The sequence below is a fragment of the Trachurus trachurus genome (assembly GCF_905171665.1).
Source record: "Trachurus trachurus genome assembly, chromosome: 2".
Classification (NCBI taxonomy): domain Eukaryota; kingdom Metazoa; phylum Chordata; class Actinopteri; order Carangiformes; family Carangidae; genus Trachurus; species Trachurus trachurus.
This window is the reverse complement of record NC_139914.1, coordinates 9,548,004-9,565,517: the sequence shown is the minus strand read 5'-3', so window position 1 is coordinate 9,565,517 and position 17,514 is coordinate 9,548,004. Positions and strand designations below refer to the sequence as shown.

The window sequence follows — 17,514 nt, the reverse complement described above, 5'->3', positions numbered from 1 at the left end:
CTGCTGCAGGAGACTGTTAGATTAGATTAGACAAACTTTATTGTCTGTTTATCACATAAAATCATCTTTGCCGTGGCTTATAACACATTAAAAGAATACAGACACTCATTAAAAGAAGACAGAAACTCGTATAGTATAATCCGATCCTAAATGATAAGAGAGAGCGCAGTCTCCACGTCTGATCCTGTGAGATGTTTGTATTTCCAGCACATTGACTGATGATCCTCAGGCAGCCGAAGGTGTTTGCTCCGCCGACGACAGCGTGACTGAGCAGATTACACCAGTCAAACAATACACTGACATTTAATTACTCAGATTCCCCCTTGGTCATGGGAACGCCGAAGCAATTACGGAATGACATAAGCGTTTCCCACCTCTAGAAATCAAAGAGCACTGATGCCGGCTGTATATTTCAGCGGTGCCGAGTGTTTGTCAGCGTTCGTGACCTTTAAACTACCTCCCCAAACTATTTATCTGATATTAATCCACATTGTGAGTAAAGTGAGTTCACCTGGGTCAGAGACAAACCCATTATTCATGGACTGTGGTTTAAATACGTGAACGTCCTTGAGCGAAAAACATGCAGCAATTTTCCAAGTCAGTGATTATTGTTCTTTATCGGTGTGAGAATATTACTAATGGTCTTCTATTGTGATTCTATTCATTCACTCATAAGTGCCCATATTTCATTGAGCTTATTAATAAAAGATGTGTATGTGTATGTGTAGTGGGGTGGGGTAGGGGGGACTGCAGAGGGAGATATTTGTGATGCAGCCTGCATCTCACACAGGACTGCTGGAACTTCAGTGCAGTAAAAATTCATGGCAATCGATGCGCTATATTAAAATATGTGTACCGTTATATAGCGGTGGTCGAAAAGGCTAAAATACAACACGAAGATGAGCAGCATGGATTTAACTTCATGTAATGTTTCCAGTGGTTTCTAATGGATTAACATATAAGACGGTGCCACTGTGGGATCTAGGTCATACAAGTGGCACTTAATTATCTTTTATTTATTCAATTTTTTTATTATTGACATTTTTTCTTCACTCAATTATCTTTTAAATGATGAGCAGTTCAATTATGCTTCTAGCGTTTTCTAGAGCTTGCAGTAGAAAAGAGGAGAATGGAGCAGGTGCACTGTGGATAAACTCGCTGTTCTAGAATATCTATGACTAAACATAACAAGCATAATGACTGACAAACTTAATCAGGTCCCATTAAAGTAAATTCACAGTGCAAATGCTTTTAAAATGTGTTCAATTCAGCTAAAACCCATTAACTTTGAAATCTCTTAATTACTCCATGCAAATATGCATGTATCTGATTTCAAGGACACCACAGTGTATTGTCTATGAAACAGAAGTTTAGTTCTGAGTGAATGGATGGTTTTTGCTGGTCTGCTATTTAACCATAAGAGGAGGAGCGCTGTCACTGTTTAAAAATACCACCTTGTAAATGAGCTCTCTGGGTCTGCAGCCGTTCTGAGGTGTCGCTCCCAGGTAGAGGCGTTTTCTTGCATTTTCACCATCACAGATCGACTGTGCATCTCTTCCTCAGAGAGCAATTTCAATTTTTTTAAATGTCAAATCAATTAAAACTTTTATTTTTCATGATAAAAAAAAGAGTTTGTTAGAGTTTTAGATCTTGAGATACAGGACTCAGAGTCTTGACACAGTTCTCCGGCTTTCTAAAAATAGCCCTGTCCCCTTCTAAAGGCCTACTCCCACTGCTCCGAGGACGCAGCTCTCCTTTCCGTTTGCCCTAAGAAAGTTAAAGATGTTCCAACCTGTCATCTGATCCAGCTCATTAGCATATGTGACATCACATGCCTGGGTTAAATAAGAGGGGGGCTTTGACCATGGCTCGGGACCACTCTGTCTTGGGACTTCCAGCTTCTCATCTCCTTTCTTTCCGCCCGTCCAGCAACTCCTCTCCAAAATGGTGTGTACAAAATTCAGTTTCGGACCTTCTGGGTGGGGGCGTTACCGATGGAGTTACCTTTTTTCTTTTTTCTTTTTTTGCTCTCTACGACTCTTTGTGGCATGGGATTGGATACCATCTTTACAAAAAAAAGCCCACATTTGGGACTTTATTGACATCACTGAAATGGTTCTAGGGAGCAGAAATCACTGGCTGGCTTTTTTTTTTTTGATATTGTCTTAATAAATTATTAAAAAAAAAAAAAGTTCATTTCAAGGTTGAGACTTTGGGCCCAGGAGCAACGCCTTGAAATAAATCCATGTTTCTATCCTTAATGTCTGTGTAGACTTGTATAAAACAGATTGTAAATGTCACCATCCAAGTACATCCCATGCATTTAGTGTGTTGTAGGAAATCTTACATTCATCTGTGCTGTTTTTTTTTTCTGTTCTCATAAATCATCTTTTTTTTTTTGTTCATTTCTCTGTGTTCTGTGTGTCCAAAAATGTGTGTTGTGTGTATGTGCGTTGTTCCGTTTCCATGTGACAGGCAGAAGAAGCAGCCGCCGCTCCCGCCGCCAGCGAGTTCACAGCTGACCAGATGGAGGGTAAGTGGAGAACCGGCCGGATTCGTCTTCATCCTTTTACATAATAACTTGACATGAGAGAAGCAGTTGTGAGGGTCCTCATCATCAGCAGCACAGAGCCACTTCTCTAAGGTTTTTTGCCCTCCACAGCTCAGTCTGAGGTTATTTTTCCAGTAATTGCCACACAGTGAGCAGCTGCAGGGTCACACAGTCCAACCTTTAGTCCTAAATTATCTGCTAAAATGTGGATGTAGGGGATGAACCCTCCCCCCCCCCGGAGCGGAGACCACCGTCATTCCAAAGACTTGTCCAGTTGTCGGGAGTTGTCGGTCTATTCTAAGCCGACCCAGCCTTGTCTTGTGAGCCTTACACAGCAGAGGTGCTAAACCCAAGGCCAAGATGCAAGCCTGCACGGCATCCTCTTACACAAGGAATCTAAACTGTGACCCCCCCACACCCCTCCTCCTCCTCCCTGGGCACCATCGCGGCCCTTTTGTCCCCTGCTGACAGACATGTCCTCTATAAACATGCTCTAAATTTAGTGGAAGGAATTTCCTCTGATTTTCCTATTTTGTTATTCTGATTAGAATAATAGAATAGAATAGTTCATCTTATCCTCTGCTCCCATTGGTCAGAATATTTCTGTTTAGATATTTAATATGCAACGTTAATTCACTAAAACTTTTGCAATTTTGCAATTATTTGAACCCTGGCGAAAAAACTCCCGCACACTTTCTTCTCATTTGCAATATTTTTTATTATTACAAGGCCGTTTCGGTTGTTTAATCGTCTTCAGGGCATTTTTTTGTTTGTTTTTTGACGCCCTGAAGAAGGTTAAACAACCGTAACGTTGGCTTTTTAATAATAAAAACTATTCCAAGTGAGAAGAAAGGGTGTGATCTCCTCCTCTGACACACCTTTCTGTCAAAAATGTTTCCACTGCAATTCTTTGAACTCTAAAAAAAGAGTTTATCCTGTACATTCTGGTACATTTATACTTACATGTCAGGCGTTAGGTTGCCAGATCATGTATGACGAGGTGTCAGTTACACCACAGTCAGCATTCTTCTGGTTAACCTGAGCAGGGCCGTCGGTGGGGGGTCATGCCTGTATATAGTCTGGGGGGCGACTCAGTATCATCTTGCTCCCCAGCGTCGCCCGAAATGCATGTGGAGGCAGGAATGGAGAAGGGTTTTATTTTTTGGGGTGCAGTGGTACAGCTGTTCCACAGAAGCCACATATTAGGAGCATTAATCTGTGAAAAAGGTCAGTGTGTGTCGACTTCCTGGGAGGATTCGTAGAAATAGATAACCTTTGTTCAGGCGGGCGGTCGGTACCTTTCCTTTCACTCTGCTTGGATACAGCTGTCGCTCCCAATTAGCTGAGAACAATGAGGGAAGTATGCGGCTTCTGCTGCGTTTGATCCTCGGCTCAGTGTGACACCATGCAGCTGCCATCGCTGACTCAGATACCCCATAATAGAAAGAAAGGGAACCCCAAAAGGGATGGGTGTAATAGACAGCGAAAAGAGAATATCACTAGTTTTGATGTGACTCCAGATATTTCACATTTTTATTGAACATGAAATCTTTGATCCCATTAATATTTAGTAACTCCAACTTCTCTCCTCTCCTTTGGCAGACTTCAAGGAGGCTTTTGGTCTCTTCGACAGAGTCGGTGATGGCCAGGTGGCCTACAACCAGGTGGCCGACATCATGCGCGCCCTGGGCCAGAACCCCGGCAACAAGGACGTTGTCAAGATTCTGGGCAACCCAAGCGCTGACGGTGAGACGCTTTCCGATGCTTTCAGACAAAAAGGCGCAGTAGGTGTTAAAACATTACGTAGGAGAAAGTTGCATTCCTAAAAAGTAACAAAGTGTCAGTTTTAAACTTAAAACCTACGTAGGTGGTCCGTGTTTTCCCCCTCTTTTGTCGTGACGCCCTGTGCGTTTTGTAACTCGACAGACATGGCCAACAAGAGGCTCGCCTTCGACGCCTTCATCCCCATGCTGAAGCAGGTCGACGCTTTCCAGAAGGGTACCTACGACGACTACGTTGAGGGCCTGCGCGTCTTCGACAAGGAGGGCAACGGCACAGTCATGGGCGCTGAGCTGCGCATCGTGCTGTCCACCCTGGGTGAGTCTCGAGTCGCCCATCCCCAAATATAGAAGCGGGCACAAATATAGTTTGTGCTTCGGCACGCACGGTACGCAAAGCATGCGCGTGTGAAATTGGAAGAGTCACTGACACGGATCCTTGTGCAACTCCAGGAGAGAAGATGACCGAGCCTGAGATCGATGCCCTGATGACCGGCCAGGAGGACGAGAACGGCAGTGTGCACTATGAGGGTGAGCTCCGATTTCTCAGCTCTCTTTTCTTTCTTTTTTCTTTTTTATTGAATATACGAAGCTGAATTTTTGAACATGTTTTTCTTTCTCCCTCCAGCTTTCGTCAAGCACATCATGTCTGTGTAAGAGGCCAGCAGTAGGAGTGCTGAACAAACTGTAGCTCGCCTACAGACAGCCCGACAGTGTTCAGGACATCTACACTGTTTCAAAGACCAACCAAGGAAAGACAAGGACTATGTACAAGGGATGTTGAAGCAAAACCCATCTTGTTGTTTATTTTGTTTTCCTTTACACTTCGTCTCATACCCTCCTCTCTCGGGACGTCTCCGTTCTCCCAGTTGTAGTGCCCCATCACTTGACCTCTACTCCCCCCCAGCCACCCCCCCACCCCCGGGGCGCGTCTCCACGTCACCGCATGAGGTGAGGAACGGGGGAGAAGGGGTGACCGCTCATCAAGTGAGGGTTGATCCCTCCCTTCCCACCGCCACCTCATTCAGTCACGTCACCACTGGCCCAGCAATGCCAAAGGTGCTGGAGAATGGTTGTGGATTGACCGCCAAACGTCTCCCACTTCCCTGGAAAATTTTATTTATTTTCACTCTGTCAATGTCAGAATAAACTTTTCCAACGTACATCCCACCTGGGTTGGTTCTTGATGTTTCATTGACCACATATACAGATATGCAGTAGATGAATTACAGGTGAAATAGCCTCTTACAAATAAATTCATAAATATTAAAACACATTAAATGCACTCAGGGGTTTTGTAGCAATAGCCTTACTTGGGCTGGTAAGACCAGTAGCTTTAGTGTCTTTTACAGGTACTGAATCTGGACATATGTAACTTTGCATACAATTTTTATCCTGAGCATAAGAGGCAGTACTAAGACTTAAAGGAAACACTTTCACATGCAAATGCCATATTCTAAATTACATAGAAAAATAAAATAAAATATTAAATAAAAAATTGCACAGATCATAAACGAATACTACATGCTATGAAAAATAAATCCTTCCATGTCCCTTTAGGGGCTCCGTATGTACATGCATAGAAGGATTTAGCAAGGAAATATAGTTCAGGGTGTAGCTGTGGCCCCCCTGTGGTGAACTAAGCATACTGTGTGCACAGACTGTCATTATTCAGCACATTTCAATATATTAGATTAAATATCTCAGATCTATGCATCTGCCATTATAAGAGGATTCTTTAGCATCAATAAATCACTGATTGAATGCTAGTAGGCTACATGTCTGGTTTATTTTAGAGAAGGCAGAAAGTGCTGCAGAGTGCATGCAATCATGTTATTTAGGCCAATACGGTATTAACTTTGGTCATATATGATTGTTAATGGTATGTTTGCTGAAAACTATTACCACTGTAGGCTACTATGTTTTAATATTTAAAAAAATAAAAATATTTCTGCAGCAACTTTATTCCGACCAATATACGGCACTAATGCGGATGTAAATGGCGCGGTGCCCTGAAGGGTTTCAAAGAAGAAGAAATCTGTGCATTGAGATAATGATGAAACAGGAGGTGTCACTCTGATACTGTTTTCGCGAACGGACCAAAACTCCTCAACCCTGTGACGTTAGAGGTGTTTCTGAGCAGTCTCCATCCATTTCACTTCATTTGAATCTAAACCTAATAATTTACATAAAAATGTAAACATTGTGCACAAAAAGAGGTAAAAAAAAAAATATATATATATCGCTTATTGGCTTTCCTACAGAGAATTAGAGAGGGAGCTTGCAATTGACTGCGAAGTGATAGGTCTTCTTTTCAGACGATCTTTGCCCTGGTTTTCATAGCTCGTCCTTCGTCTTGTCTTGGTTCGCTGTGTTTTTGTCAAGATGTTGGTCACTAAATTGATCCAAACTCAACTTTTGGGGCTTAGAAATGTTGTCGGACGAGGACAGCTGCTGTCTGCGGCCTCTGCCAGGTACCTGCATCTTAAATTATTGTTTAATTATCTAAAAAGTTTGACTTTTAGAAGTGGGTGTTCCTCTGAGATAAGACATAACTATCTATCAGTCACACGCCTACGATAAACGAACTGTTTGGTTGTGTAGTTTCATTAAATGTGCATGAAGTAAATTGCATTTGTAATATACACTTCGAAAGTGTTTTGGAAGTGTGTGTTTTTGCGACTGTAAAAGTAGAAGTGGGTCGCAGCGACCTTTGGCACACTTGCTTTATTTTGATAACGTTAGTCCTGGCTAACATGCAGCCTGCTGGATGCAGATGGAGTTTTACTTTGAAAGTCCAAATGAATGAAAACCAGTGTCTCTTATCTAAAACAGCTTTAAAGGAGAGGTATCTTCTTGCACTTTTAGTAATAATTACGAGATTAAAACAATTATAATCATCATTTTATGCATGATATTAGGCATTTGACATTTTAATCAACAGTACAGTCTTTCAGTCAGTTTTAGCTCAACTCTAGTGCATTTTTACAGCAGATCACTGTTGGTTTACTCTCTGTAATCTCTCCCAGACTACAGCACAGTGAGGCCCAGGAGTACGGGCAATCCGTCCCTTCAAACCGCCTCGAGACCTCCAGCGCCAAGACCCTGATGGACATTGGGACCCGTCGGATCTTCAACGAGGACCATGATCTCTTCAGGCAAAACGTCAGGCGCTTCTTTCAAGAGGAGGTGGTTCCACACCACAAGGAGTAGGTGTAAGCGTGGATGGATTACCAAAATGCCTGTGTTTGAAGCCACTGTTATCATTGTTTGTTGCAAAAAAAATGACAACACAGCTTCAAAAAGACACAAAGACATGCTAAACAACCACAAACTGGAGCAAAACAACCATGAGGGAAGAGATTCAAAGTGAGTTCAAGTTCCCTGCCTCACTATATCTGCTGTTATTTTGTCCCAGGTGGGAAAAGGCCGGAGAGGTGAGCCGAGAGTTGTGGCAGAAGGCTGGAGAGCAAGGCCTGCTGGGAGTGATGACACCAGAGGAGCACGGTGGCATCGGAGGAGACCTGTATTCTGCGGTCGTCACATGGGAGGAGCAGTGAGTTGTCCTTAAAAAACAAAAACACACTAACACCTGAGATCAAACACCGGCTTAACTGACATCTCTCCCTGCAGAATGTACTCCAACTGCTCAGGCCCAGGTTTCGCCCTGCACTCCGACATCGTCATGCCCTACATCACCAACTATGGCAGCAAGGAGCAGATTGATCGCTTCATCCCTAAGATGACTGCTGGGACATGCATCAGTGCTATCGCAATGACAGAGCCAGGAGCAGGCAGGTCAGGACTCAAGCACAGACAGGAAGCAACATGCATCACAATAATGAGGTGCAGCTTTGATGATGTAACTGCTTTATTTTCTCAGCGATCTTCAAGGTGTGAGGACGTACGCCAAGAAGGACGGCAGCGACTGGATCCTCAACGGCAACAAGGTAGTGATGGAAAAAAGCAAAAACTGTTTATTATTTAATTTTTCTATTTTACTTTATTTTTTCACCTCCCCAAGTTGCCATTTGGATACTTGCATTGTTGTGCTCAAAGAAAAAAAGAATCAATGGGCCTCATTCACCAATATCTTCTTAAGAACCTTCTTAGATTCTTTCTTAAGTTGTTCTTAAGAAGTTCCTTAAGAAAACCCTACGTCAGATTCATCAACGCGTTCATAAGCCTCAGAATTGTTTGCAGCTGTGTTCTTATGCCATCTCCTCGTAAATTGAGGGCGTGTGCCAGGTGAGTCTAATTAACATATGATTAGCATAGGTAACCGCCCCATCAATGCCCGTAAAAGGGCATGAGACTGCAGGGCCGTGTGCACACAGAACCTACAGGCACTGAGCAGAGTGAGAAAGAAAGTTGAAATGCTCAAATGAAAATCTGGGAGGGAGCACCAGACTCCAAACGTAAAAAGAACTTAAGTAGTGAAGTGGCGCTACTGCGGCAGGAATGAAACAAAGGAACAAACAAAAGGCTTATATTTAGTTTACATTTTTATATTCATATTTAGGCTATATTTAGTGGCGTCAGCAGTGGATGCAGCTCTTCTTTGCAGATCAGCTTGAATTCTCTTCTTGTCTCGTCTCCAGGTGTTCATCACCAATGGCTGGATGTCCGACCTGGTGGTCGTGGTGACTGTGACCAACCGTGAGGCGAAGACGGCCGCGCACGGCATCAGTCTGTTCCTGGTGGAGGAGGGCATGAAGGGCTTCCAGAAGGGACGCAAGCTGGAGAAGATCGGCCTAAAAGCCCAGGTACCGGTGCTCAGTGGGTTAGAAACACAGAGTTTCCATCAATCTTCCCTCATCCTGCCAAAGATTTGACGTCGGTGCACTTCATCTCTCCTCTCTCTGCTGCTTCTTCTTACTCAGGACACCGCTGAGCTGTTCTTTGAGGATGTGCGGCTCCCAGCCAGCGCCCTCTTGGGAGAACTCAACAAGGGTTTCTTCTACCTGATGAAAGAACTGCCTCAGGTGAGCCAAATATAAGCACCTTTAAAAACACAAGTTTACCAAGTGCTTGACAAAAACAACATATAGAGACCAAGAAATTCCATTAGCCTCCGTAGCGTATCTCTGAGCAGCTAGCGGCTCTGCTCCGCCGTTCTAAAAATAGCTTGCACCGACAATTAAAAAGAATGAACCTACTCCTAAAACTATAGGGATTATGGCAATGGGCCAATTTGCCAAAATGTTGAACTATCCCTTTAAGAGGGGGGGTAAAAATGATAAGAAACAAAAGGAAAACAATAAGAAGATGATGATAAAAAAGAAGTTTAGTGTTGAACACTTACTGAGAGTGTAATTATCGCAGATATATCTACTTGAAATAAATGTCCAATCTCTCGCTCTTCTTTTGGAATAGGAGCGTCTGATGATCGCTGACATGGCCATAGCGAGCTGTGAGTTCATGTTTGAGGAAACCAGGAACTACGTGATGCAGAGAAAAGCCTTCGGCAAGACAATCGCTCACCTGCAGGTCTGTAATCCCCGTGTTTTCTTTGTTCTAGAACGTGAAACGCAACATTTGAAAATATTATTCCATCTAAACTTTCCTCCACAGACTGTTCAGCACAAGCTGGCAGAGCTGAAGACCGAGATCTGCGTGGGCCGGGCCTTCGTCGACAGCTGCCTTCAGCTCCACGCTCACAAACGGCTGGATCCCTCCACGGCCTCCATGGCCAAGTTCTGGTGAGACTTGTTGTTTCGAAAATCATCTTCTCAAACAATAAGCCACGTTCGCTGCCATCTGCTCACGTCCCCGTCCTTTTTCCTTCCCTCCAGGGCGTCTGATCTCCAAAACAAAGTGGCCACTCAGTGCCTGCAGCTCCACGGAGGCTGGGGCTACATGTGGGAATTCCCCATCGCCAAGTAAGAATCATGTAAACCTGTGCGAGGGGCGGCGACTGTCGTGGATGGTTGCCAGGTTGCTAGGTTGCTAAATCTGTGTCTTTTGTATTTCCAGGGCGTTTGTGGATTCCCGTATCCAGCCCATCTACGGAGGCACCAATGAGATCATGAAGGAGCTCATCGCCCGCACCATCGTCAGCCAGAAGTGACAGATTTAGAGGTTTTCATGGCAGAGGAGCGTCGGCGAGGTGGGGTGGTTTGCACAGATGTTAGTTTTTAGCCCAAACTTTGTCTGATAAAGGTTTTAGATGATCATGAACAGCCATGAAAGAAAAAAAAAGTTTAATCACGCGTGAAATCGTCAAATGACACTTGGTACTCTTTTAAAAAGAAATAACACCGTCCTGCTCTTACAAATGAAAAGTTACATTTCTTGTCAGTGAAGTGTACTTCGACTCAATTCAAAATATTCAGGGGTTTTTGCAGCTGCTATAATTCTCTGTAGCTTCATCACTACAAGAGACATTTTTTAAAATTTCACATTGCCTTTTAATGTGTTGGTTTAATATAAGAATTATTTATAGCAAGTTGGAAAAATGAAATAAGAGGCTGTCCATGTCTGTAGGTTTACAGAGCTCAGCAGCTTCTCAACAACATGCTTTAATCAGGAGTGAGTTAGACTAATAACTAAAATCATAACTCAACTTCACATCTGTCTCCACCCACTGTAGTTATACAGTAGTTGTATATATTTTACTTCCCGCTAAAATTCCCTGGAAATATTTTTGTAAAGAAATCCGTCCTATTGGTTACTTGTACTTGTAGTGACTGAGGAGAGTATTGCTGGTGGATATATCATATCTCTGTGCCTTTTTGTCAACACTGAAAGTGTCTTCACACACTGTGACTGTTTATTTAATGAAATAAACTTGCAGTATGTTTTTGTGACCAGTGGAAGTGAAAATAAAATGCAGTTTCTAATTTGCATATTTGATTAAGACTGATGGTGTTTTCTGTTGGTTTTGACTTATTTGTATTAGAAAAATCATTCAAATTCAGGCTTTTTTTTTTTGCTTTGTACATCTCTGCCTGAGGCTTTATGCACAGCTCCACTCACAAAACAAGCTCCTTTATCTCCTGTCTAACATTATCGGACAAACTGATTAATCCAGGTGTAATCAGTTTGTCCAATAATGTAAGACAGGAAACAAAGGAGCTTGTTTAAATTCAGGAAGTAGTGGCGCTGTGCCTATTAGAATGAGAAGGGAGTGGAAGGAGGGGAAATGAATTGTGACAAGAACAAAGGTCAGTTCAGGGACGGAAAGTCTTTGTAACAGAGCACTGGCGTCCCTCTTGCACTGTGCCCTTCCCACCAACAGATGGCAGTAACTGTTTATGGAGAGCTGGCAGGAGAATGACAGACGACCAGACTTCATTTGTTTCCATTGCAACACATGCAGCAGGCAGGAGCAGACTGTTGAATGTGAGTAGATGATTTAAATCATATTTACAAAGTTTCAGCCATATTTTCTATTCATTTACTTTGTAAGCCTCTTTTTTTTTTCTTTTTTAATCACTGTTTATTATAGATTTCAAATCTTCATCCACCAGTGTCAGTATCTTTTATCCTGAATACACAATTGTAATCCAGTGCACTATCCTTTTGAATCTGGTGCATGTGGCTGTAAAAGAGCTGCATTAGAGTCTGACCGTCAAGACGCAGACAGCAGAGAGCCCCCCCCCCCCATCACCACCATCACTCTTCACCTGGGGGGACAGAAGTGCAGCTACTCTCCACTGATGCATCCCCTACCCTTTACCTTCCTTTTGCTCTTGTCATCTCCTTCACTTCTCCCTCGTTTTTCCCTCTGTCTTTTTCCTTTTTCCTCCCTTTCCCTGCCCCTCCTTTCTACTCTCCCCTTGGCACTGAGTCGACTTTACACCCCCCCCCTCCTCCTCCTCCTCCTCCACTCTCTCCTCTTCCTCCCCTCTCCATCTTTTCCTCAGCAACAGCCACACCCCAGCGCTCCAGCTCTGCACTCACTTCCACCGCTGACACTAGCCCTTCCCCTCCTTTCAACAAGCCAGCCAGTTACAGTATTGAGATGACACCTGCTGTATTTATTGTACCCCTGTCTGCACCAGTGTTTGCTTTTGCATGCATTTGTCACATATTTGTACACAATAACATGCTCCACTAAAAAACAAAAACCCTGCAGCAACAATGAGGGATTGTCTGGCAATGCATGTTGCAGCCACACAATCCAGTTGCGCCTGCACTGCTGCATTTACGGTAGCTTAATTTGCGATGGGAGGGATCAGAGGGCCCCATACCGCTCTCATTGTCACTCCAGCTCTCCTCACTCACAAGTGTATTAGTGCCGCCCAGCAGCCTAAACCTCCAGGTAAGAGCTGATGAACCACTTTTTGTTTGGAATTAACCCGTAGGAAAAGACGCGTTAGAATCACCGCACTCAGCATCAGCGCAGAGTTTCAGTCATTTTAATGCATTAGTGGCATCTGTTAAAGTTTCTATAAAAAGTCAAAGTGTGTATTTAATGTTGGCTGTGCTGTCCACTAATCCTCAGATGCTCTGCGTAAGCACGTTATGCTGTGATGTGGAGCAATGTGTGTGGATATGAAGATATGAATCATGGGGTTTTGATGTTGTAAATATCTCATTCGGGGGCTTTGTATCTAAATTTGTGGTCTGTCTTTGTGTTGATGTGGTTCCCTGCGTTGATTTGTGTTATTTGCGGCTTTTGTCGCTGTGTCGCGCGGCTGGTGCGCCTCATCTCTCCGCTGCTGCTGCTGCGGCTGCAGCCTGCGCCTTTTGTTCTGGTCCACGCCTGCATGGTGCTGAAACCGGTGCGGCTTCCTCAGCGCATCCACTGCGGCGCAGCGCTTTCCACTTGCAGGAGAAAAAAAGACAGTGAATTCATTGAATACAAGTGCAGATTAATGAAATTAGGATCACCTCAGCGCGTTTATGTTTTGGCTAATGTCTTGTCCATTCATGCATTGTGAATAGGGGAGTAGCCCGGCTCCCAGTTGGCATCATCCACTTGCCTTTTGCAGACATTCCCACCATGCATCAGCAAAAGGTTGCAAGGCTTCATGTATTTTCAATTTTCTTAATTTATTAACTATAAATAAGTGACATTAATCACAATGGTTATCTGATGGCAGATGGAAGCTACCAAAGAACCAAATCCTGGTTCTCCCTATAATGGAGCTCCTGCCATGATGGGTTGTAATGTCATTTTATATTAAGCAATAGATAATGATCTGGAAATGTCCAGACTTCCATTAAGCGTGGATCTGTTCCAAACCCGCCTCCTTTCAGTGTCGCCTCAGCCTCCACACACCGAGGAGAAAGAGGAGCTATAAAGATTCCCCCCATGGCTGGATGTGAAAACATGCCTTTATGAAAAGGAATTAACGCTCACTCCAGTTTTTTACATCTGCACATTCCAGTCTCGGGCTCATAAGACCCAGCTATGGACAAGGAATGTAATGAAAACAACATCTTCCCATGCTGATGATGTTGGAGGTTGCTGCGCCCCCTGCAACCTGAGACGCAGATTAGTCAGTGTAATATGTTATGTTTGCTTATGCAGTCGGATTCCATTTGATCAGAAAGTACCATAATTGTACATAAAGTGGTTCCTGTTAGTAAAACACATTCCTTTATATCAGTGTATAGTGTTTGGACTAGTCCTTTTTATTGATTTCCATTGGCTTTCTGCTTGATAGGTGCCTGTGAACCTCATATACAATGCATCAAACGAGCTGGAAGTAATTCATAATAACAACACATACTTATGTTCATGTATAATTCATATACAATTGGTTGTGGCTTTCCCAATAAGATCCAAACGGGATACAATCATTCATCTGCACAACTTCTTGGGGGTCCAAATGGAGGTGGATTATAGAAGAACATGTTGAGATTGTATCAGGTTTCACCTACAGTAATGCTCCACAAAGGACAAGCCCCTGTCAGGCCAGATTGGCCTGAGTCTAATCACTGGTGGAGTAATTGAAATGACCTTAATAACAACACAACAGGTTGGGTCCGTGTCTGTGTGTTTACTTGCATAAGCTATAATAGTTGTGTATAGCTCTGTGTGTGTGTGTGTGTGTGTGTGAGCCATACATTTAGCCACGTCTTTGCTTCTCCAACCACCAGGAAACCCAATCCGCCTCCCTCGCACCACGCGGGAACGTTAAGTATATTTACCAACGTCAGTTCTGGTTAGGTGCACCGTCAAAAGCCCCAAAACCACAGAACCACTCCGCGCTCCACTGAAATTGAGACACGCCATCTTGGCCGGCGTGGGAAGGGATTGTATTGGAACAATGTTTAGAGTAAGGATCGGTTTCTGGATTTTTGTTTGCGGATTGACCAATGGAGAGCGTTTTGTTTACAGTGTACCATGATGGGTTTTGGAAGATGATGTGGATCTCTGTTTTGTGGTTGTTTGGGTGCTGTCTGGTTTAACGTCAGCGATGTAGGTGACCCCAGGTGTCTGAGGACTCAGGCCCCTGCTGCTCCTCCTGTCTGAGGCCTTCTTGCTCTACAGGTGTCTAATGGGAACTGGCAGAACTGTGCTTCCGTGCGTGATTAAGTCTGGACCACGAGAGGGACCTAATCTAATTCCCATACGTCACAGGAACCAAATGGCCTGCTGACCTGCATATGGTGCCGTGTAGACACACACATTTCACACTTTCTCACACGCACATCCTGTCTCTCATACTGTTGGTAGGATAGAAGAAAGAATAAATATCGATAGGAACAAGAATCTGACTCGAACATCTACCAGGGTGAGTGAAGGTATCGCTGACATTGCGTGACAACATTAGATGGTGTGCCTTGACATTCTCTACAGTGTTTTGATGTTTTGCACACCAAACAATTTAAGAAGTGGCAAATTAATTAATGATGAAAAGGTCGGGGAGCTGTGACTGTCTCGCTCAAGGCCTCTTTGGAATCTTTGGAAGAGCTTTCTCCATGTGCATGCTCCTCAGCTTATTGCATGTTACGAGTAACATGTCACAGCTGGTGCAGAAGTGCAAACATTACGTGGGATGGGGTGGGATAGACGTCTTTGGGAAAAGCCCTACCACTTGTGGTAATGCATCATGTTCAAGCAGCATGGACATTTTTGCCTTCCAGATGTAGCTGAAACAGCTGTCATAATGAAGTCCTGTGTGTTTTTAATTGAGCATGAGATGTGGAGCGCAGGAGCCAACAAGACTTTTGTGTGATCCATTGTTTCAGAGTCAAGGATGCAAGTTTTCTATTCGATAAAAAAAGCTGTTCATCTGGCATCGAGATCCATCCTGGGACCTCCACAGTGCAGGACGGTCCCTCTAACCATTCATCCACCCTGCTCGTCCTTGTATTGAAGCTCTGTCTACGGTTGACTTGCAGCCAGTCTCTCAAACAAGCCCTGACAGCCAGTGTCGCATTTCATTCCTCACGGACGATGCCCATCGACAGAGAGGACACTCATGCAGGCTCATTCTTACACTGAAACACCCTCAGAAATTGGCATCCATAATATTCTCCACAGCTCCCCGGCTTCTGATTTTTTGTGTCGTAACCATGTTAGCTAATCCATGAGGTCAGCACGCCGATGGCAGAGCTTGTGCATGAGAGGCCGGAGAAGCAACGGGAGTGTGTAGGAATGATGTTTATTTCTGAAAGACGGAGAAAACAAGCCGCCTACCAGAGCGGCTCACTTGGCCTTGATCACAGTGAATCTACTCCATGTTGATCCATGTGCCTCTCACTTGTCTCCCTCCTCTGGAGAAGCTGTCTTTATATAGATTAGTTTTTGTGGACTAGAGCCCAACAATGCATTCCAAAGTAAAACTGTGCTCTATGTTCACATGGAGCTATTACAGGAGGTTTATGTGTCTCTGTCTCAGCGGCGTTATGATATATAGTCCAGCTTGAACTTGCTGCTTGAGGTTTCACACCCCTAATTGGGGTGCAAGAATGCAGGCAACTGGGCTGTTGACATATCCTGGATAATGTCATGTGTGTTGCCAGCTTGTTCCTGCATCTGTTTTAATGTCAGCGCAGGGATGAAGCTTGGCTGGATTTGAAGGAAATTTCAATGAAACGCATTTTGCAAAATGCATAAAATTTCAGTCTGCAGTTGGCCGGGACGCAGAGTGTTAAGGATGTACAGCACAGACGCTGCTTCTTCACATCTTAAAACAATCTCCTGTTCAATTTTCCCTCCATGAAGCGTGAGATTTTCAAAATGCAGGAGGGGGAAAAATGAAATTCTGTCACTCAAAGTGCTATTTCTCTTGTCCATCAAAGCCAGACCTATTTAAAAACTTAATAGCAGCTTAAAATGATAGTCCAGGAGCTGCAGTCGTTACTGGTTCTCGTTTTTTCGGACTCTGACCGGGGCCAACGCTGGGAAGAAACCGCTAATGAGCCTTAGCTCCTTCCTGAATGGGCCGGGGACCTCCTGTTAGCTTAGCGTAGCGGCTAAGCTACGTAGCGCCCGAGCCCTTTATGATTTCCAGATGTTGGAGCTAAACAGCTAGATTGTTTTCTCCCCATCCTTTTCCTGCAAACAGCGAACCGGCGGCGGGTCGAAGGCTAACACACTGACTGAAGCGCGCCGGAGGAATGAATGAGCCTCATTGTGGAGGACCATGTATTGTTGGAACATGCAGACTCCAGATCAGATTTCTCCATGCTTTTATGAACAATTTTAATTTTTTTTTCTCAATTACATCTCATCTGAGTGTGTTTTTCAGCTGATCCATTAAGGTTGGAATGCATTGTCATGGAAATAAGTCCCAAAGGATTCTGTGTAAATTGCCTCTCAGGGCCTGGAGCTTCCTAAACTAAACCAGAACGCCTCATAACTGTGTTAGTGCATGCATGTTTTTTTGTGCACATGATGCATCTCTGTTCCTGTGTGCTTCTGCTTGTTAGAGGCGGATTTTGGATGAATGGAACCCCCCCTTCACACACAGCAGCTCTGTAAAGCCACTGTGAAGCACAGAAACAGATGGGCAGCGTGAATGCGTCCGATTGGTACATCACGTTCCTGCAAAGTCTTGTCTCTTAACTTGGGCTGCGGGAAACACAGCAGCTGAGTGTGTGTGTGTGTGTGTGTAGCGGACCCTTCGGGCTGCCTTCCAGGAAGGGGGGGGGGGCTTTTTACTGGGACTGACTGTCGCTGAATGTGTCTGAAGACAGGGGGCTTTACACGCAGATCCGACGTCATCTCTCAGACATGTAGACAGAAAGACACATGCAGGATGTAGCCTACAGTAATCCACC

General features: G+C 44.1%; 3 protein-coding genes across 3 annotated transcripts in view; all 3 read left to right on the top strand.

Moving 5' to 3' along the window:
• The first annotated feature begins 1,821 nt into the window (after positions 1-1,821).
• On the top strand, positions 1,822-5,499 carry mylz3 (myosin, light polypeptide 3, skeletal muscle). Its single transcript, XM_083986175.1, has 6 exons — positions 1,822-1,947; positions 2,476-2,533; positions 4,154-4,297; positions 4,478-4,648; positions 4,783-4,860; positions 4,958-5,499. The coding sequence occupies exons 1-6, from the start codon at positions 1,945-1,947 to the stop codon at positions 4,984-4,986; spliced, it is 483 nt and encodes a 160-aa protein (XP_083842301.1). The 5' UTR covers positions 1,822-1,944; the 3' UTR covers positions 4,987-5,499.
• A 1,147-nt stretch (positions 5,500-6,646) lies between these two features.
• On the top strand, positions 6,647-11,184 carry acadl (acyl-CoA dehydrogenase long chain). Its single transcript, XM_083985012.1, has 11 exons — positions 6,647-6,803; positions 7,359-7,538; positions 7,748-7,885; positions 7,963-8,127; positions 8,213-8,279; positions 8,931-9,095; positions 9,213-9,314; positions 9,706-9,819; positions 9,904-10,031; positions 10,125-10,211; positions 10,306-11,184. Exons 1-11 carry the CDS (start codon positions 6,715-6,717, stop codon positions 10,397-10,399), a joined length of 1,329 nt encoding a protein of 442 aa, XP_083841138.1. The 5' UTR covers positions 6,647-6,714; the 3' UTR covers positions 10,400-11,184.
• A 1,366-nt stretch (positions 11,185-12,550) lies between these two features.
• The window catches only part of LOC310998098 (uncharacterized protein), a 50,273-nt gene continuing 45,309 nt past the window's right edge, over positions 12,551-17,514 (top strand). The window contains exon 1 of the mRNA XM_083987998.1: positions 12,551-12,595. The gene's annotated coding sequence lies outside the window, so the exon portion shown is untranslated. The remainder of the gene's footprint in view (positions 12,596-17,514) is intronic.

Coding starts and splice junctions, on each gene's coding strand:
- mylz3 (XM_083986175.1), top strand. Junction 2,534..4,153: donor CACAGCTGACCAGATGGAGG/GTAAGTGGAGAA, acceptor CTCCTTTGGCAG/ACTTCAAGGAGGCTTTTGGT. Junction 4,649..4,782: donor CATCGTGCTGTCCACCCTGG/GTGAGTCTCGAG, acceptor GTGCAACTCCAG/GAGAGAAGATGACCGAGCCT.
- acadl (XM_083985012.1), top strand. CDS start 6,715: ATGTTGGTCACTAAATTGATCCAAACTCAACTTTTGGGGCTTAGAAAT. Junction 9,820..9,903: donor AGACAATCGCTCACCTGCAG/GTCTGTAATCCC, acceptor TTTCCTCCACAG/ACTGTTCAGCACAAGCTGGC. Junction 10,212..10,305: donor TGGGAATTCCCCATCGCCAA/GTAAGAATCATG, acceptor TTGTATTTCCAG/GGCGTTTGTGGATTCCCGTA.